Source organism: Drosophila mojavensis, unplaced genomic scaffold, assembly GCF_018153725.1.
Source record: "Drosophila mojavensis isolate 15081-1352.22 unplaced genomic scaffold, ASM1815372v1 contig_72, whole genome shotgun sequence".
Classification (NCBI taxonomy): Eukaryota; Metazoa; Arthropoda; class Insecta; order Diptera; family Drosophilidae; genus Drosophila; species Drosophila mojavensis.
The window spans coordinates 2,977,919-2,999,849 of NW_025318897.1; the positions used below are offsets into that span (position 1 = coordinate 2,977,919).

The 21,931-nt window shown below is 39.8% G+C and overlaps 1 protein-coding gene and 3 long non-coding RNA genes across 4 annotated transcripts in view; 3 read left to right on the forward strand and 1 right to left on the reverse strand.

The window, feature by feature from the left end:
- The first annotated feature begins 7,862 nt into the window (after positions 1-7,862).
- On the forward strand, positions 7,863-8,842 carry LOC122757429. The gene is made up of 3 exons (XR_006357450.1): positions 7,863-8,203; positions 8,397-8,461; positions 8,518-8,842. It is a non-coding gene; the product is annotated as an uncharacterized LOC122757429 (long non-coding RNA).
- Positions 8,843-10,972: 2,130 nt separating this feature from the next.
- LOC122757428 lies at positions 10,973-11,914 on the forward strand. The gene is made up of 2 exons (XR_006357449.1): positions 10,973-11,671; positions 11,736-11,914. It is a non-coding gene; the product is annotated as an uncharacterized LOC122757428 (long non-coding RNA).
- Positions 11,915-15,004: 3,090 nt separating this feature from the next.
- LOC6585862 (kinesin-associated protein 3) overlaps positions 15,005-21,931 on the reverse strand; it is a 41,217-nt gene continuing 34,290 nt past the window's right edge. The window contains exons 7-9 of the mRNA XM_002011450.4: positions 16,258-17,745; positions 15,466-15,722; positions 15,005-15,407 (exon numbers count right to left, since the gene is read on the reverse strand). Of these exons, the coding sequence (XP_002011486.2) occupies positions 15,257-15,407; positions 15,466-15,722; positions 16,258-17,745 (1,896 nt within the window). The 3' untranslated portion in view covers positions 15,005-15,256. The remainder of the gene's footprint in view (positions 15,408-15,465; positions 15,723-16,257; positions 17,746-21,931) is intronic.
- LOC122757430 lies at positions 15,690-16,214 on the forward strand. Its single transcript, XR_006357451.1, has 2 exons — positions 15,690-15,776; positions 15,976-16,214. It is a non-coding gene; the product is annotated as an uncharacterized LOC122757430 (long non-coding RNA).

Genomic DNA, 21,931 nt, shown 5'->3' on the forward strand with positions numbered 1-21,931 from the left:
TAAGCGCAAGATAATAACGCACATAATCACGCCAATCTGGAGGTACGGTGTGCAAGTTTGGGGAGTCGCCGCCAAGAGCAGCCGGCAAAAGATCCAGATCGTACAGAACAAGGCCTTGCGCCAAATCACTGGATGACCCTGGTTCGTACGAAACTCTTGCTTGCATAGGGATCTCAATATGGATTCAGTGGAAGGGCAGATCTCTTTCCACTCGATGACCGCCTTAAGGCCCACGCCAACCGGGCCTTATATCTTCTGAAATCGACGCGTTCATACATACGGACGGACGGACGGACGGACGGACGGACAGACAGACGGACAGGGCCAAATCGACTTAGCTCGTCGCCCTGATCAATAATATATATACTTTGTGGGGTCTGCCACGCCTCCTTCTGTCTGTTACATACTTTTAACAAAACCATTATACCCTGAATTCCCATTTTCAATGGGTTCAGGGTATAAAAAAAAAGCAGCCATATCACTGGATAGCTGCTTAGAAATCTTCTTCAGTTTTAACAAGTAAGAAAGCTCTAGTCGAGACTACTCGACTACGAGATCCCCTGAACCCTTGGAGTAATAGCTATTTCAATAATTTTTCGCGTCTTTCAGCTTACACAAGAAACACGCACACACACACACACACACGCACGCACACACACACAGGCATACACACACACACACACACACGCACACACACACACACACACACACACACACACACACACACACACACACACACACACACACACACACACACACACACACACACATACACAAACAATTACATACATATACACACACAAGCATAAAGACGCATGGGCGACAGTGAGCGCTTACTATGAGAACTTAATTGCTTAATAACTTTTTTGTGGACGTACGATCTTCATGAAACTTTCAGATTATGATTATGACATGGATATGCATGTAATTGCTAAAGCACAAGTCTCTAGTATTTGAAATACGCTTTTTACAAACGTGTTGGTGAGGGGGTGAATTTAAGGGTGGGGGGTAAATTTTAACAAAAACCGAAATTGTATAAATTGCATATAAGCATACATTAAAAATTTGGAGACTCTAGCAATAAAGGTGTAGAAGATATAATTTTATAACTGGTTTTCGATAAGGGTTTTTATCGATAAAAAAAGATCGGGATGAGTTATCGATTTTTAATGATAAACTTGATATGCGCGCTGTAATTACGGACATTTAAAAAAAAATTTGAGGTCTCTAGCTCTTATATCTTCTGAAATCGACGCGTTCATACATACGGACAGACGGACAGACGGACGGACGGACAGACGGACAGACAGACGGACAGGGCCAAATCAACTCAGCTCGTCGCCCTGATCAAGAATATATATACTTTGTGGGGTCTGCCACGCCTCCTTCTGCCTGTTACATACATTTCAACAAAACCATTATACCCTGATTTCCCATTGAAAATGGGATCAGGGTATAAAAATTGAGCCCTTACAGCGCTGTACATTTTAGAAAAATTAAAGTAAAGAGCAGAACGAAAGATTATGTTGAGAGAGAGAGTCCAACACCAAACAGCCGTTACAGAGCGTAACGAAATAAACACAGAGAGTATCACAGAACGACGATCGAAATCGAGAGAGCAAGTATGCAAAAAAAATCACACTAATCAAATGTGTAAAGAGTGAAGTGGTGAGAGCGCCAAAAAATAGCAAACCGACGCTGCACCAAACTTCACAAATTAAAAAAGCAATTATAAAAGCCACAGCAAACCACGGATCAAACCTTGTACAGGAATATGTAGCCACTAGCAAAAATCAACCGACCGCAGTTGTGTGAAAATTAATAAAATAATTAATTGTAAACAAGTAAGAACGTTGCAGTCGGGCGTTACCGACTGCGGAATACTCATTCACATCCCATCAATAATTTAGTAGTTAAGTTTCGTTCTAATACTGTAGAATATACAGGTTTTTCCGATTTGCCACGCCCCAACTGGGCGTAGACACCTCATTTTTGGTCAGTTTTTAGAAAGAGATAACGTTACCCTAACTGCAAAGTTTGAGTGCTTACCCTAAAAAAATGTGAAAATTACAGGGTATTTTTCGATATGCCACGCCCCTAAAGAGGCGTAAAAATTATTTTTGGGGAATCGATAGAGGAGGCTACCAGTAACTTAACTATCCAAATTTGAAGCTTCTAGCTATTATACTTTAGGAGATATAAACTTTTGCGGTTTGCCACGCCCCCTGTGGGCGGACATATATCCGACAAAACTTTTTGGTCTTGGGTGATCAGTCCGAGTATATATACAAAATTTGAGGTCTCTGCCATCAATAGTGTCCAAAATATAGGAGAATTAAAAAAATCACTATATCTTCAGGTCCGATTTGCCACGCCCCCAACGGGCGTAGACCTATAATTTATCTTCAGACTTTATAGAATCATACCATTAGCTGACGTGCAAAATTTCAGCATTCTAGGTTTACAACTTTAGGAGATACAGTTTTATCCGATTTGCCACGCCCCCAATGGGCGTAGATATATCCGCCATAGCTCGTGATCTTGGGTGGTCAACGCGGACCTACATACCAAATTTCAGCTTTCTAGCTCTTCAACAAACATGATTTCTGGTATATCGGAAAATGCATTTTCCGATTTGCCACGCCCCTAGTGGGCGGATCGGGAAAATTTTAACACTTTATAAATCGGAGATATACACGAGTATGTGTTCCAAATTTCAAGTCTCTAGCTTCAATAGCGCCGAAATAGATTGCGTTCATACGGACAGACGGACAGACGGACAGACGGACAGACAGACAGACGGACGGACGGACAGACGGACAGAGCTAAATCGACTCAGCTCGTCGCCCTGGTCAAGAATATATGTATTATTTGGGACCCCACATCTGGTCTGCCACGCCTCCTTCTGCCTGTTGCATACATTTCAACAAAACCATTATTGCGCACAGTCTGTAAGTGGAACAAATGCCCCGGCTGTAGCTCGGCGTTGTCATCGCTCTTGCCCATATTGGCGCAGCAAAGAGGATGACGGACCTAATGACGCTCATTACAAGAAGGAGTTAATCTTGTGTCTATCATGACGCCCTCTTTGACGCAATGGTGACGCTGCCCATCTTTATATTGGCAGTTTCCACTCTTTTGCGACGTCTTACTAAGACGACTTCGGTTTTGCGTGCCGCTAGCTCGAGCCCAGCTCCTGTCAACCTGTTTCATACGCGATTGATACTTTCGCTGCACATATCCTCTGTATCTTTAAGCTCCTTGCCTATGGCGACGACAGCTACATCATCAGCAAAGCCAATGGTGTGCGCACCTGCTGGTACTTCCAAGCGCAGTACGCCGTCGTACATAATATTCCACAAGAGAGGCCCCAGCACTGAGCCTTGGGGTACTCCAGCTGACACTGTATGAGTTTGGGGACCCTCACTCGTGTTGTATACCAGTGTTCTTCCTCTGATGTAGCTCTTTATTATCTCTTTTAGATATTTAGGAATATTATATTGTGAGAGCGCATCCAGTATCATATCCCAACTAGCTGTGTTAAAAGCATTCTTTACATCCAGGGTCGCGACGATGTAGTATTCCTTCGTCCCGTGCCTCCATCTGGTGCCTTGAATAGCGGAAGTGGCCAGACCGACAACTTTGTTAAGCGCGTCCGTTGTTGACCGGGCCTTCCGGAATCCAAATTGGTTTGGTGACAGGCCTCCGGCGCTTGCAATCGCAGTCTCCAGCCTAGAGCAGATCAGTTTCTCAAACACCTTTCCCATGGTGTCTAAGAGACAGATTGGACTATACGAAGATGGCTCCTCTGGTGATTTGCCAGCCTTGGCTAGCAATACCAAGTTCTGGGTCTTCCCTTTTGCAGGGAACGTCTCCTGCATTAAACATTCGTTGTATAATTCGGCAAATGTACTAGGGTGCAAGGCGAGGGCTAGCTTTAGCGCACGATTTGGGATCCCGTCCGGCTCTGGAGCTGTGTTAGATCTAAAACCTCTGAGAGCTACTAAGATTTCTTCGTCTGTAACTAGAACAATTTGAGTGCTCGTTGAGCCCTGCTCAGCAGAATCGGACTCAGGGGCATGAATGGATTTAAGCTCCAAGCGATCCGTAGGCTGCACCTGTTTACCTGCGTATAGTCTTTTAACTACTATCTTATGTGCCCTGCTCCAAGGGTCATATTCGGCTGAGTCGCACAACTCTAAAAAGCATTCTCTTTTGCTTGCCCGAATGGCCCTCTTCAGCTGTCTTCTAGCTGCCTGGTAAGCTAATTGTTTCTCAAAAAACGTAGACCTACCGCGAGTCCGCTGATAGATTCTTCTCGCCTGGATGCATTTGCGTCGAATGTCACCTATTTGTGCGTTCCACCAATACGTAGGCTCTTGTTGTCGCGTGAACTGCTTGCGACGTAACATGCTCCTATTGCAGGCACTCTTAATTTGGGCTACCATTTGGCATGCTCTGGCCTTAGCATTACCACTTGTGCCCAGAGACTGGATGGCCTCTGAAACGGGATGGCCGGGGATCAAAAGTATGCAGCCGATACGATCCCCTCCACAAGTTTGGCGCCCTGGCAGATGGCTCACCTATTGTGAACAGAAGTGCCGTATGATCACTGCCCGTATAACTATCGCAATGGCACCCTGTTGCTTCCCGGAAGAGGAGTGACAAAAGTAATGTCAATAATAGATTCGTATCCAGCCCGACTGAAAGTGAACTCGTGACCAGTGTTGAGCAGTGCAACATCAAGTGTCGCGAAGATCTCCAGTAGGATACGACCTCTGGCATTTGTTGTGTGGCTACCCCATTCTAACGCCCATGAGTTAAAATCTCCTTCTATAATGGCCTTCCGACCCCTAGCATCCTCGGCTAGCTCGTCAAGCACCGTTGTGAATTCACTGAGCTGATTGCTGGGGGCAATGTAGCAACTGTAGGGCCATAAGTTACCACATCGGCCACGTACGAACCCATTGAATGATTTAACATTCGAAAGTACATTCGTTGAGTTGCCACATACCCACAACACAGCTTTGCCATTGGCGTCTGTTGACCATGTCCTATGGCAGATGGTCCTACAGTGATGAGGCTCACTGAGAAAGGCTACGTTAATGCATTTTTCTCTTATGGTCTGCTCTAGTAGATCTTGGGCAGCAACAGAGTGATTTTAGTTAAGCTGGAGGAACTTTAACATTTCATTTTACGCGCAGCTTCACGGTAGGATGGACACCTAAAGCTACCTGCTGAGTGGTCCGTCTGCTTTTCACCTTTCCGGCCGCAGAGGCTACATTTAGGTGGCTTGGTGCATGCTTTTGCATTGTGACCCATCTCTCCACACCTGAAACAAGCACCCTTTGGGTCACAGTCTCTGCCGCATTTGGCTGCAATATGTCCATAATCGAGGCACTTGAAAATGCGTTTGGGCTGGTCCACGGCTCGGATACGGCATACTACCCATCCTATTCTAATTTTGGACAGCTGGAGCAGAGTTTTGGCTTTCCCAATTGGGAGAGCAACCGTAACACTTTGCTGTCCACCAAAGGCTGGTCGAAGCGATTTGATAATCTCAAAGGGGAGTGAGTTATCCTTCAACTCCACCCCAATGGCCTCCTCATCTAGGTCGCGAATCTCAATTTGAGCCGATTCGGTAAGTGTTTTAACTACCGCTCGGTTGCCCAAGGCCTTGTCTACAGCTTTGTGCAGGGCCTCAACGCTATACTCCGGCTTCCTACTCAGTTGCAAGAAAAGATCCCCGTTAGCTGTCTTCCTAATGCCTTGAACGTCGCCGCTCAGATGCTTTAAATTTGGGTCGGTCTTGACTACACGAAGCATGTCCGCATAGCTGCAACCACTCAGGCCTGAAATCACTTCTGGGTCGTTTTTGCATGGGTTTGCGTCCTTAAACGACTGTCCAGCTGTTCGGGCTTGTCTGTTGACCTGCCAGATTTGAATTTTCAGCTGTAGCTGGGTTCGCTGCGCTTTTATTAGGCCTCGGCATTTTTGAGGGTGTTTTCCTCTGATCGGTGGCAGTTTCCCTCGACCGCTTAGGCGTATTGCTACCTGAGATCGCACTAGCGCTCGCTTTCTCCACTACTTTCTGTAGCAGCATGGTCTGTACCTCGCAGTTTTTAACCGGTCGGTTGCAGAGCTTTTCGGCCGTCTTATGGAGATTGACCAGCCTAGCCAGCTCCACATTAGGGCATTAATATGCCGCTGACCCCCAAATAAGGCAGTCAAGCCCTCTAGAGTAACTCCTATTTGGGCTAACGCTTCTTTTAGTGAGTTGGGTGCCTGGCACTCAGGCACTGGGGACTGATTAAAGGTCGACGGCTGCGGCAGCGCCCTCTGTTGTTGCTGCGGTGATCTCTGCAACAAGGAACGACGCGCGAAAGCTTGCAGCTCGTCCTCCATCCTGGCATCCATTTTTTGCTCCGACAACGACGTGAAGCCTGTAGTGAGCAATGGCTACTAATATAATTTGAGTTTATAGACCACAGTATCCTAAACTCAGCTTAACTACAGCAAGAGCCCGAAAGTATGCACTACTTTTAGTAACTGCATCTTCGCTTCAGATGTTAGGGTGGCGTGTCGGTGTGTGTGTATTTGTGTGTGTGCGTGTTTCGGTGTGTGTGTATGTGTGTGTTTCTTGTGTAAGCTGGAAGACGCGAAATATTATTGAAATAGCTATTACTCCAAGGGTTCAGGGGATCTCGTAGTCGAGCAGTCTCGACTAGAGCTTTCTTACTTGTTATACCCTGAACTCATTGAAAATAGGAAATCAGGGTATAATGGTTTTGTTCAATGTATGTAACAGGCAGAAGAAGGGGTGGCAGACCCTATAAAGTATATATATTCTTGATCAGGGCGACGAGCTGAGTCGATTTAGCATTGTCCGTCTGTCCGTCCCTCCGTCCGTATGTACGGACGCATCGATCTCAGAAGATATAAGAGCTAGAGACTTAAAATTTTTTTCTAAAATATAGATAATTCATTCCGTTATTTTTTATCGATAAAAACCTTATCGAACCTTATCAGCTATAAAATTATATCTCCTATATCTTTAAAGCTAGAGTCTCCAATTTTTAAATGTATACTTATATGCATTATGTGCAATTTCGATTTTTGTCAAAATTTACCCACCACCCCTAATTCACCCCTCACTATCACATTTGTAAAAGGCGTATTTCAAATACTAGACTTGTGCTTTGGCAAATACAAGAAAAAGTTTCATGAAGATAGTTCATCCACAAGAAAAGTTATTAAACAATGAGCTTCCCATAGTAAGCCAATACTGCAGGCAATGCGTGTTTATACGTACATACGTTTGTCTGTGTGTGTGAGTGTATGTGTGCATATGCGAATAATTATTGAAATATCAGTTGCTCGAAGGGTTCAGGGGATCTCGTAGTCGGGCAGTCTCGACTAGAGCTTTCTTACTTGTTATACCCTGAACCAATTTTCAATGGGAAATCAGGATATAATGGTTTTGTTGAAATGTATGTAACAGGCAGAAGGAGGCGTGGCAGACCCCACAAAGTATATATAGTCTTGAACAGGGCGACGAGCTGAGTTGATTTGGTCTGTCTGTCCGTCCGTCTGTTCGTATGTTTGCACGCGTCGATTTCCGAAGATATAAGAGTTAAAGACTTGAATTTTTTTAATGACCGTATATACAGCGCGGTTGTCGAGTTTGCTTTTAAAATTCGATAAATCATCCCGTTATGTTTTTATCGAATAAAAACATTCAAGTTCAAGTCAGATGCCACTATAGCTAATTGTGAATGATTTTCCATCTTTTTTTTAATTTCCTAAATATTCAATATAATATGTAGATCATATGCTGAAAGTTTCATTAAATTCCGTTAAGTCAAAAAATAATAATCAAGTATTTGGCCATTTAACAAAAGCACGTGAGGCAGCTTCAACAGTATTGTATACTAGACTTGGGTAGCTCATGAGTGAGTGAGCTAAAATGAATGGCTCACTGAACTGAGGCAGTGAGGCAGTTCCTTCTATATGGCTCATTTTGGCTCACTAGCTCATTTTGGTTGACTAGCGCATTTTTGCTCACTCGCTCATTTTGCGTTCTTCTCAATCGCAAAGTTAACGTTTTTTCCCGCGAATTGTGTATTTCATCAAACTTTCAATGTCGGTAATTAGAAAGCACAGCGAAACTTTGACTCATTTTGAGGACATGGGAAATCAGCAGGTGAGCCACATGAGTGAGTTGGCTCACTTCACAAAAAAGAGCGAGTGAGCCGGTTCACCTCAATGAGCTGCTTTTACCCAAGTATATTGTATACGTGTGCACACTAGTGCTGTAAAACTATCGATTGAACTATCGATCTATCGAATATTTATATTTCTGCGTCCATATCGATTGTTTTTTATACTATCGATAGAGATGATATCGTGCGTTGCACATCAATTACTTTGGCGCAACTTCGCAAGTCGGCGGCTCTTTTTGGTAAGAAATACATTTATAAGAAGCAATTAAGTATAAAAATAAGTATTTATTTTTAGGTAAATTTTCGTTGGTGTTGGTGGCTGGACAGATTATCACGAGCTGCCTTAAAAGCTAAGCATGTGGACATGCTTGTCTTTCTTAATCATAACCACTGACCAAACAACACATAGACTAGACATGTAGAGAAACGTTTTTCCACGCCGCAAAATCTGTGTAGCAGGTCCCGGCCAACTTCGTATTCGCTCGGCTTGGTATTGGCTGGCTCGGGTAATGAAAGATAGCACGACGAAATCAGTGCGCTCTAAGCACGCAAACGAAATGGTCATGCATGCGCTTTGCGTTTTTTGTCTTACTCTCCCTCTCTCTCTCTCTAACTCTCTCTCTCTCTCTCTCTCTCTCTCTCTCTCTCTCTCTCTCTCTGTGGGCTCTCAAATCATGAAGCTCAGCAGCGCACAAAAATTGAAATTTCTTCGCGACGGTCCCCGCTCTTTCCTTTTGAGTAAAGAGTATACCGAAATCTTCAAATCGTTTGCGACATTCATGCAAACAAAATGTTAGCGTTTCGATATATATTTATGGGAAGGGTATGAATGCGTTGAGGCGCATAAAGAATATGATCTCGCGACGGGCATGCACACACACACTTGTAGTCCCTTGCCACATACATGTATGAGCATTTGTGACCTGCGTGCGTTACTCTTGCTGCTTGTAGCAATTTTAAAGCCCAGCATTTGCATTTGGTCGGTCTTACGGACTGTCATAACCACTTTACACAGATGTACTATGTATGAACATACATATGTATGTACATAAGTACATTTATTTATTATTATTGCTAATCATGTTTATAAATGTGTTTATATCCGTAAATAATTATATATAATTAAAATTATTTTATACACATTTTCAGCCGAAAAAATTATCGTAAAACACTACTAACTTTATTAAATGCTTTGCAATATATGAAATACACATGTCATATTATACTCACGCTTTACTCATTATTGTCAAAAATTTTCTAATTTTGGCTCACTTACTCATGAGCTACCCAACAGGGTGACCGAATATGGTATTTTAAATACTTTTTGGTATTTTATCAGCTCCGATTTTGCTCAAAAGTATTTTAATGGTATATAGGTATTTAGTAGCATTTTTCTTCGATTTTATGGTATTATATGGTATTTTCGGTTTGGTCACTCTTTAAGTCTTAATGAATCGAATGCTTAATGCTTAAGACTTGCTTAATTTTAAAACAAATAAATAGAAAACATGAGCAATAAGCAAAAATATAGAGCTGAGTGGGAGACTATGCCGGAAAATGAAAAATGGCTAATAATATGGATGCGCACTGCAAAGCGTGCCAGACTAACATTTTGAGTAGGCTGGCGTCACTTAAACAGCATGCGGCTACACAAAAACAAAGATTTAATAATTTTGCCCGTTTCTAATCCGTTGTGTGAACGCATATTCTCTCAAATTAATTTAATCAAAACGAAAAATCGAAACCGCTTTAAAAATGTAAATATATCACATATATTACATGTACAATAATCATTGCCCGAAAATGGGTGCAATAATTTTAGGCCCAGTGAACAAGTGTGATGTAAAAATTTCAACAAATTGAATTTAAGCTGCTCTGACGAAGAAGGCTAGTAAATATAATTAAATGATCTTAAGAGAAACTGAGAAACTGAGAAACTGAACAAAGAAGTTCCTTTATTATTTTATTTTAAGAAAATGTTACAAAATGAATTTTAAGCATTTAATTAATTTTAAGACTTTAAATATATATTGGAATATGGAATTGAATACGAATGCATATGTTCTAGTTTTATGTTGGACTGAAATATTATTAATTTTTTAAAATGAAATAAACAACAAACTTTTTTTGCAATGGGTAAACCCTTATTTTTTCTATATATAATAAGTCAGTTATTATTTTATTATAATTTGAATTTCCAGACGATTTATTTGTTATGGTATTTATAGTGGTATTTTGTAAAATATGAAATAGTATTTTATAGTATATTTTTGAGACCAAATTGGTATTTTTCGTTTGGTCCGGCGCGGTCACCCTGTTCATGCGCTCGACCGAGATGGTCAAATGTTGAATAAAAGATGCCTCTATGCCAGAGCTTGCAAATGAGAGTTGAGCGTTTTTTCGTTTATTCTCTTTCTCGCATCATACCCAAAAAAAAATTGTGTAGACACGTCTCTCTCTGAGCGTCACTCTCTTTTTTCTTTAGCATCTGTTTCGCTCAGACGCAATGCGATCACTCATTCGTGTGACGCTCTCACATGAGTGTCGCATAAAACTAACACAATTTTCCCTCACACAAAGCTTCTCAGCAAAAAACACTTTGACTAACAAACTCAGCAGAAAATGTTTTTGCCTTCGTGTGCATGTAAATACACGCATACATACATACAAAAAGAACGCAGCAATCGCGCGTGATTACCCATACAAACGCAACTTACCGTTACTTCTTTAACTCAAGCAAACGATCAGTGTTTGACTTGAGGAAACGAAAACAGAAACAACTATCTCCCTCAGAGCGCGAGAGAGCTAAGCCAGACGCGACAAAAACACTTTCTGTCTGAGTATTTTTTGCCTGTGTCACTGAAAGACACTTTTTTGCAGACAACGAAAAAGTGTTAACAGTTTTTTGCGAGCTATGCTCTATGCTCAATTTTTTTCTTGCTCTCTCGCTCTCTCTGCTCTCTCAATATGTATATGCATATATGCATGTGAGCACAACCCAGTGGCGACGACCTGAATGAGGTCTGTTGAAATAATGCATTACATACGACAAAAAAGTAATGCATTACCTATGAACATTTTTTTCAGCGCATTTGTAATGTACAAAATAAAAAGTGCTACTCATACGACAGAATCGAGCTCTTGTCAACTTCGTTTCTGTATGCCCCTTCCCCGCTAACCAACAAACGATTTTCGTCTTTCGTTGCGTCGCGACGAAATCGCCGAATTTCGTTTTGGACTTTACCGTTTTTTGCATGGAATGCGTGCCTTCTTTCGTTTGGTTTCTTTGTCTATGCCAATTTCTTTTGTGTGTATAGTGTTAATGAGTGTAAATACAAGTTCAAAAATGCATATGTGTGATGATTTCTGTTTTCGTTTTACCCGCCGCGGCGCGTCACTTTTCTGCTATTGTTGAGCCGTGCGGACGTAAATTTAAAGGGAAGTATCTGGTATGTATACATCATCTTACATGTATTTTTAATGACAAAAAAATTAATATTGTTTAATTTACAGATGCTATAAAAACCGAAGGGTCCACTAAGAAGACCTATATAAGTACAATAAGAAACTGCTTTCGGGTCCAGAAAGGTCGACTGGCAAAGCAGAAGTTCGATAATAAGGACAAACTAGATAATAAGACATAGCTTTAGATTTTGATGAAGATAGATATAATAAAATAGTAATAAGACATAGTTTAAGACTATACATTTATTTATAGATATTAAGAAATAATAAATAATAATATTTAAAAATTAAAACAAAAAATACTACATTACTCAAGCGTTTCTATCTTTCAATTAGTAATCAATTATTTCTCCAATTACATTGCATTAAGAAGTAAGCCATTTTATATAGTGGGAAAATGGGTTGCAGGTATATTGTGTTGTAATGTACGCACATTACTAACCCATAAGCGATTTTGAAAATGTATAAGGCGTTTTCTTCAGGTTGCGGAATTTCTACATACATTACAATATGTAAAAAGTATACGCATGGGTAATGGAGAGCCGAAGGAAACTTCGTCACCTCATTACTTTCTGCATTACAAAATTCAATAATTTCATGCACCCGGGAGAAAAAGCGGCCATTCCTTAAAAAAGTAAGGCAGCTTGTAATCGATCTTTTCATGTACACAGGCGGCAAGTAATCCATGAGTAATGGACAAAATAATGGGCATTTCCGCCACTGGGAAGCAGCAGCTCACGAAAATTGAAATTTCTTCGCGTTAGACTGCCGTTTCTTCCCTTACGTGAAGTGTATTCCGAACTCTTCAAGCCGTTTGCCATGCGTTTTCGTTATTATTTGTGAGAAGGGTATGAAAGCGTTAGTGCGCATAATGAAAATGTTTTCGCGATTAGCATGCATACACACTCTCGCTTGCTACATGTACTATGAGCATTTGTATGCCTGTGTGCGAAGCTCTTGCCGCCTGTAGCAATTTTACAGTCCAGCATTTGCATTTGGTCGATCTTGTGAAGTCCTCACATACATATGTATGTATGTATGTATGTATATACATTTGATTGTGTGTACGCATGGGACATGAACATTGGCGTGTGCCTACCTCAACTTGGAATTGATTGAACGATTTAGGGTTTTAATTGAAGAGGCGCGCTTACATTTAAGTAGATGATTTTACTTCAATGATCGTGGGTTTGCCTATCAGAATGATTTTGTTTTTAAATGTAGTACCTGATTAATCCCAGTGGGCAAATTGGAATGCGATTTTCGATCCCTTGCACCTGCACATATACAGGTGAAATTTACCTTTTTAATAAGAAGCATATGTATGTACATACACACATACATATACGGGACAAATAGACCCATTTTAAAGGGTGCATCTGTTAGATGTTATAAAAATCATGCAATTAAAAAATACCTATAAAAGTAATAGGAAGTGCACTTGTTACTTTAGTTAGTCAGCTACTTAAATGTAAGCGCGCCTCTTCAAATAAAACCCAAAATCGTTCACACAATTCTAAAATGTCGTAGGCACATGCCAATGCTCATGTCGCATGCATACACACATAAACATACACACACGCACATACATATAAAGGCACTCTAATGCTTCTACAATGATTACCCCATCATTTGTGAGCATCGCGGCCCCTGCGTACACACAATCAAACATATGTATGTAAGTGTGAGGAGTTCACAAGATCGACCTAATGCAAATACTGGGCTTTAAAATTGCTACAGGCGGCAAGAGCCTCGCACACAGGCATACAAATGCTCATAGTACATGTAGCAAGGGAGAGTGTGTGCGTGCACGCTCGTCGCGAAAGCACTTTCATTATGAGCACCAACGCTTTCATACCCTTCCCACAATTAATAACGAAAACGCAAACATTCTGCACGAGCATGGCAAACGGCTTGGTATACTCTTCACACAGAAGGGAAGGCATGGGTTCTTGCTGCGACGAAATTTCAATTTTCGTGAGCTGCTGCTTGTGCTCACATGCATACATACTAGACGTCTGCATGATTACACTCGTAACAAAGCCACATTGAGTACATTCGAAATGAGTGGAATATGATTGAGTGAAAAGGACAGAATGAGACGAATGTGTATACTACTTTTTCGCAAGACGAACATGTTGTGTCTCATGCCGAATGACTGAGTATAACGAAAGAAGAGGAAAGTGAAAGGAAAACTTCGAAAACACTCGAACTACTCAAGTAGTTCGATGAATATTTTGTGTATTCATTTTGTGCTTTGAGAAATTGTGAGCAGACGTGCGAAATGGAAGCGGAACCTGCAGGAAAAAATATATGTATTTTTCGGCAAATACCAGCGTGTTGTTTTTGTGTTTTGTTTTGTTTAAAGCTTGTGTTTTAGCTTTACTAACAAAATGTGTAGTTGTGACCGTCTATATATGTTTTCTGTGTTGATATTTGCAGATTTATTATTTATTTAATTTAATTAATTAATTATTTAATTACTGAAAAGCGATGTTCAATAGCTTCCAACCCTGATAGAATTAATAAAATTATGTTTTTAAATTCGAATATTATTAATTAATTATTTGAAATAATTTACAAGTTTTCACTCAATTCAATGATGACTTTGTACAGTTGAATGTGCTTTTTTTGCCATTCATGCAGACGTCTAATACATACATATGCATATTCGAGAGAGCAGAGAGCATCGAGAGAGAGAGAGAGAGAGAGAGCAAGGGAAACATTGAGCATAGAGGGATCTTTTGTTCAAAATTTGACCATCTCGGTCGAGCACATGAAGCGAAATGATTGTGCGTTCGTATTTTTTCGTAGCTCGAGCCTAAAAGTAAGGAGCCGAGCGAGTCCAAAGCAGTCTGGGGTGTTAAAGCCTCAAAAAAGCGTGCAAAAAGCTTTCCACTAGTTGTCTAGTCTATGTGTTCTCTGGTTAGTGGTAGTACCTAATGCAAATTTTTTCGGTGGTGAAAAAGTTTGTTCTACATGTCTCATCTATGTGTTCTTTGGTCAGTGGTTCATGGTAGTATCTAGTCGAGCAGACTAGAGTTTTCTTACTTGTTTTCTTTGCACATTTTGAATTACACTGACGAGAAAACAGTAACACGGACTCAACATTTAATGGTTTATATTTTCGCCTCTACTCTATGTTTGCTTAAGAGATATGCCTTGTTTTCTTACTGCAATATTTAGATCTCTTACTTGAGGAAGGAATCGCTTACCAGATGTCTTTGGTCCTCCCCCATAACTCCATAATTCCACTTTGAGGGGCCGCATATTTTGCAAGCAACGACTTCACATAACTTTCTAGTTTTTCAATGGAATTTTTGGTTGAATGCCAGGACTAGAAACGTTTAATCACAAATCACAATAAAAATAATATATCATTTAAAAATAAATACTAAACACATTTGATTAAAACGCTCTAAGTGAATAATTTATATGTATGACAGCAAGTATGTTAACATATGTAGACATAGTACAATATAACATCTGCATATAGACGCTGTAAAATTATAACATTTTTGTAATTACGAAGTTTACATACTCAACGCTGTGAATAGTCTTATTTTTTACTATATAAGCTTATCATTCAAGCCGTCAGCATCTAATGACTTGTTCGACTTAAACATATAAATGTTATCATTACAGCCCTGATTGAAACTTTGAGATTTGGAGCTGGAAGTTATATTATACATATCGTCCAGATCCTGGCTAAGACGAAATCTGTATGAGAAAAAGTATTATCTACTTAGCAAACAAAGTATCTAATTTGATTACTTACGTGCTCACAGGCCTGCTATAAATTGAATTTAAGGAACCTTCTAAATGGTTGCTATTGATGCTGTTACTATCGATGTCGTACTCGTTGATATTCGAGCTGTTGTAGAAATCGCAATTTTGTAAGTACTCTGATCGCATAAACGTGTTCAAGTCATTATCATTATCATTATTTTCTGTGTAATCCTGTTCATTATCACGTTCCTGCTGCGACTCTACCATACAAAGCCACTGGGAGTTGTGATTTCGGAACTTTTCTAGCTGCTCGGAATAAAAAAAATAATTAAAATATCAGATACTTCGAGGATTAAAAATGTAAGTAAACTTTAGTTCTATTCCCCCCAAGGGAAAGTAGACTCAGCACTCCAGTCGCTCACTTACCAAAACAAAAATCTTTCGCTTGTGTAATCATTAGAATTTTACCATAAACATTACCTATTCGCGAGTTATTTACGTTATTGTACATATTGTTTATCACATGATATAAACGGATATCCTAACAATTCCATTACAGCTCACCTCGACCTGATGAAGTATATATGTATGTTTAAGTTAACGAGAGCCCTTAGCTCTTAGTTCTTAAGTCTACATTTAAGCTTTTGCTACCCAACAAGGCTAACAATTGGATTTATAAAAGGAATCCCAGCAATGCTTCAGAAGTCGCGAAGTGCAAGCAAGAGATAAAAAATCTTTATCTTTGTGCGACAAGTGCAGAATCTGACGATATATTTACTTAGAGGATAAATTACGAAATGAAATAATAATAAATATTTGTAATCAACTAATATTAACTCACCTTGATACGCTTTGCCCACTCGTTGTCGCTAATTGCAATTATATCTAGACAATAATCACATACTTTTCTAATTTCCTCATTCTTGTCATGCATAAGATCTATAAGATAGGCAGGCGACTCAGTTTCCCTAATCATATACTCCCTTGTACTTTCGTGTCTCAAAATCTGTTGGAACACAAAAATGATTTGTAGCACAATCTCATCATCTTCTTGCTTGGCCTTTAAAAGCTCAATCAGTGAAATCACAACCTTCGCGCGACAGAAAAGGAGAGCACAAAGCTCATCGCATGCACATGTTCCCAGATAAACTATAGTATCAAGAACAATATCATCAAGTCTTGCGCAGGGTATTAATACTTTTCGTATCCAAGATATTAGCTGAAAGTTTTGGAGTATTTGCGAATAATCTAGGTCAGTTAATGTTAGATTTCCTAATAAGCCTAAACACTCTACAATGAAAGATTCCTCTTCACAGATAGTCAGTACACGTGCAAGATCCCCTACATAGTCTATGTATTGAAGTTTTAGTGATTCATGCTGTGAAATATTTCGTAATAGTTTCATCAAGAGAGCATCCTGGTACTTGAACGAACGATCCATAAGACTGTGCAGACGCTGACCTTCAACCATAATTTGTGCATTACGTCGGTTCAATGACAAATTTATACAAAGAGCAATGAGATCCAGATCAACTTTTACATTAAGATTCAATATAATAGCATCTATGGCCATTTGTACACACTCCGTGTGAATGAACATTGACTTGACCCTATCATCGAGGCTCATATGATACAGTATCTTAACTGCAATGCCATGATGATTTTCGTCGTTGATAAACATAACTAGCATAGGCAAATAACCAGCTGCAACCATTTTTAGGCGTAGAGTCGCATCAAACGATAAATTGAATACTAGCTTAAGAGTAACTTGCACCAAATCTGTATGTGAATTTTGAAATAACCTTGGTAGTTTTGCGATAATATTTAAGTCGCACATTTCATCCTTATTTTCGCCAACAATTGACAGTTTTTTAAGAAACGTGATTATTAATATGAGCAAATCAATGTTTTGACGATCAAGTCCTTTGACGAGCATTCTAACAATGTTTTTTCTCCTCATTTTTTCCTCAAGCTTTACATTCTCGGCCATGTTAAGCAGCAGGTAAAAGGCAACACGAAGGAGCTGTTCCTGCTTTTTGGCAAATATTTTAAGTTGTTTGTTAAGTCGATCAATTTCTTCTTTCTTAATTTTTGGGTCATTTTGGTCTAATGAATCGATGCTTTGCGCTCTTATCTCAATCGGAGAATTTGTTTCTAATGTATTTGTATTAGAATTTGTATGAGTTCCAGAAGAGAGTGCTTCGTGGTAACTGTTGTTCAGCATTTGATTTCTCATAAGCGAAGATGACATTGTTCCATGAAAGCTACTCCAATTACCCGACTTTGGTCGCTGCTTTAATTCTGGTATTCGCCGACGAGGAGGCTCCATCTGAAAATATAATTTTGGATATTTTTATTCCCTGAATACATTAAAAATGGGAACTGAAATTTTGAAACAAGTAAGAATGCTCTAGTCGAGACTGCTCGGCTCGGAGATACCCTGAAACCCACAAAGAACTGATTTCCAATAATTCTGCACTTATTTGATACACACATGTACAGATATGTACATCCGCCACGTATAAGCACGGGCTAGCTACGCAGATAACAGCGACTGCGTTTGGGCTGCAATGTGGACAATATTATGAGAATTTATTTATTGAATAATATATACATATATATTATTTATTGAATGATATAAGTTATTTCATTTTGTAGTGTGGAGGCTTTATTTAGCGATCCACAAAAGATTTGTATAAGCTCGACTTTATTCTAATTAATAGCTATTAGCAACAGCTTGTGCGTGTTGCTCTTAAGTGAGTTCTTTTTGATACTGAATAATATATATATATATAATAATAGTGACATTTAAAAGAAAATTCAGATTAATCTCTCAGCGCAATGGAATGCACAATATTCATTGTGCTCATTCAACAGAGCGTCCTACTCGCTGACGATGCGCGTTGCAAAAGTTGAATTGAGGTGATTATAGTTGCAACGTGCATCCACGGGATTGGCGAGTGCGCGTTCGAAGTCCTCGCCACCCATAAAGTAAATTTCTAAAAATTTATAAGGTTCCTTTGGCATTGGTAGCAATGAACCGACTTTGTGGTAAACTTGATTTTGATTTTGAATGTGGAATTAAATTATTGACCATTTGCAGCAGTATTTTTAACTATTTCCGTTGCTCCAAACGATGTCATTTGAAAACATAAATTGAATTTTCGCATTGACTGCAAGAACAGCGAAGATCAGTTCCTGATGAGCAGCACATCCCGATCGGCTCATTTTTAAATTTAAAGGCAGGGCAGTGCGGGCATTCTTTGTCCAATGTACCAATGACCACTTTGGAATGTGCTGTAAATGCTCGATTTACTTGTTGACATAGTCGGTCAATCCCTCTACGGCTGTAGACTACGAGTCTGCGCGCTTCTCTTCGTTCTAATTGACTTTGCTAGTTTCTGTTAACTGCGTGTTTATACGTAAGTGTGAATGCGTGTGTATGCATATGTGCATAAAAGAAGTGGAGAATGAGTAGAATATCAGCTTAGAGGGTATCTCCTGTGGAGTAGTCTCGACTGGAGCCTTCTTACTTGTTTATAACGTGATCATAATGTTGAAATGTATGTACATTTCGAAGCACTTAAAAAACGTTTCATACAAATTGATTAGCGGAAGGGACGTGGTATCAAAATCAGTAATTTACAAAATCTTTGTATTCATAAAATATATATATACAGTAAATCTGAAGTTTCCAGGTCTAAAACTGTTCAAATTAGGCTGAAAAAAAAAAAAAAAATATATCTGACAAGTTATTGAAAAATATGATAGACTTGTACTGCCTAAGGGAATACACGAGTATGTATGCAAGATTTCGGTTCTCTAGCTCTTATATCTTCTAGATAGACGGACAGGGCTATGTCGACTAATACTGATCAAAAAAATATATACTTTATAGGGTCTGAGCTGATTCCATCTGCCAGTTACATACTTTTTACATTATACCCTGATTTCTTATTTTCAATGGGTAGGGTATAATTAGATTTAAGCTCAGACCACATAAAACTCCCCATCTTATTCAACGCAGGCAAACGCTTAATGAATACTCACACGTACATTGACACCCTGCTAAAACACGACATTGACACAGCGTTAGACACATTTACCAAACACATACAAGAAGCAGCTTGGCGGGCGTCAGGGCATCAACCGCCCCTGTCGCCCTGCTGGGCTTGTCATTACCCTTTCCGATGATGTCAATTCACTGATTACATTATAAAGGCAAATTAGAAGAAATTGGTTGCGCTTTGGGAATCCCATCGACAACACAAAATGGAAGAGACTTACCATAGAAATCAGACGAGAAATATTTAGAGATAAAGAAAAACGAACGCTACATTAAATTTTCACACGCAAAACTCATGAAAACTGACAAAGAACATTAAAAGACATCCCAAAACTTACCACCAGGGCATTAATAGCTGGTTTAAATCAGATGAAGACAAAACTATTCGATACAGATTTAAAGACTTGATTTACTCCATTGACTAAAGTTACACTTAACAGAATAAGCTTTATCAGACAGGAATTTCAAGAAGTAACCTTAGATACTGACTCTATTACAATCTTTTCATTTGATGAACTTCCTTCCGAGTTAAACTCTTTAAAACCCAAAAAGTGTCCTGGACCCAGAAATGTATCAAAATATCAATATATCGATATTTTTTGTTTAAAAATTATATTTATATAAGGATTTTTATTTTGGCCAAATATCTAATATTTTTATACCCTGAACCCATTGAAAATGGGAAATCAGGGTATAATAGTTTTGTGACAAGTATGTAACATGCAGAAGGAATCATCGCAGACCCCATAAAGTATATATATTCTTGATTAGGACGACGAGCTGAGTCAATATAGCCCTGTCCGTCCATCCGTCCGTATGAGCAAAAGGATCCCAGAAGATATAAGAGCTAGAGAGCTGAAATTTGGCATGCATACTTGTGTATACCATAGGCAGTACGAGTTTGCTTTATTTTTTCGATAACTCATCCAATAACTTTTTTATCGAGAATAATCGAAAAATCGACATTGTTTTTTCAGCCTAATTTGAATACTTTTAGACCTGAAGACTTCAAATTTGCGTTATTTTTAAAGTTAATGGATACAAAGATTTTGTAATTTACAGATTTTGGATACCACGCCTTATTCGCCCCAATTTGTAAAAAACGCATTTCAAGTACTAGAGACTTGGGCTTTGGAATGTACACACATTTTAACCATATGATTACGCTCTTATAGTTTCATTAAGATTGTGTGTCTACAAAAGAAATTATTCAACAAATAAGTTCTCACAATATTGCCCACATTGCAGCGCAGCCCAAGCGCAGCCGCTGCTTACTGCGCAGTTAGCAGAGCGCGCGCTTATAAGTGCATGTGTATGTATGTGTGCATAAAAGAAGTCCAGAATGATTAAAATATCAGCTTGGAGGGTTCAGGGTATCTCCTAGTCGAGCAGTGTCGACTAGAGGTTTTTTACTTGTTATACCCTGAACCAGAGCTTGCAAATGAGAGTTGATCGTTTTTTCGTTTATTCTCTTCCTCGCATCATAACCAAAAAAATTGTGCGGACACGTCTCACTCTCAGCGTCACTCTCTGTTTTCTTTAGCATCTGTTTCGCTCAGACGCAATGCAATGACTCATTCGTGTGACGCTCTCACATGAGTGTCGCGTAAAACTAACACGATTTTCCCTCACACAAAGCTTCGCAGCAAAAAACACTTTGACTAAAAAACTCAGCAGAAAATGTTTTTGCCTTCGTGTGCATGTAAATACACGCATACATACATACAAAAAGAACGCAGCAATCGCGCGTGATTACCCATACAAACGCAACTTACCGTTACTTCATTTAACTCAAGCAAACGATCAGTGTTTGACTTGAGGAAACGAAAACACACGAAGCGTTCTGCAACCGCGGACTGCAACCGGACTGACGCGATTGCGATTTCAGGCGTAGGGGGTTGCAGCTATGCGGACATGCTCCGCAACTGAGTAGGAAGCCGGAGCATAGCGCTGAGGCTCTGCACGAAGCTGTAGGCAAGGCCTTGGGAGACCGAGCGGTAGTTAAAACACTTACCGAATCGGCTCAAGTTGAGATTCGCGATCTAGATGAGTTAGCGACCAAAGAGGAGATCATGGAGGCAATTAGGGTGGAGTTGAAGGATAGCTCACTCCCCATTGAGGCTATCACATCGCTTCGGCCAGCTTTTGGTGGACAGCAAAGAGCTACGGTTGCTCTTCCAGTTGGGAATGCTAAAACTCTGCTCGAGCTGTCCAAAATTAGAATAGGATGGGTAGTTTGCCGTATCCGAGCCGTGGAGCAGCCTAAACGCTGTTTCAAGTGCCTCGATTACGGTCATATGGCAGCAAACTGCGGCAGCGACTGTGACTTAAAGGGCGCCTAGTTCAAGTGTGGAGAGATGGGTCACAGTGCCAAAGCATGCACCAAGCCACCAAAATGTAGCCTCTGCATCCGGAAAGGTGAAAAGCAGACGGACCATTCAGCAGGCAG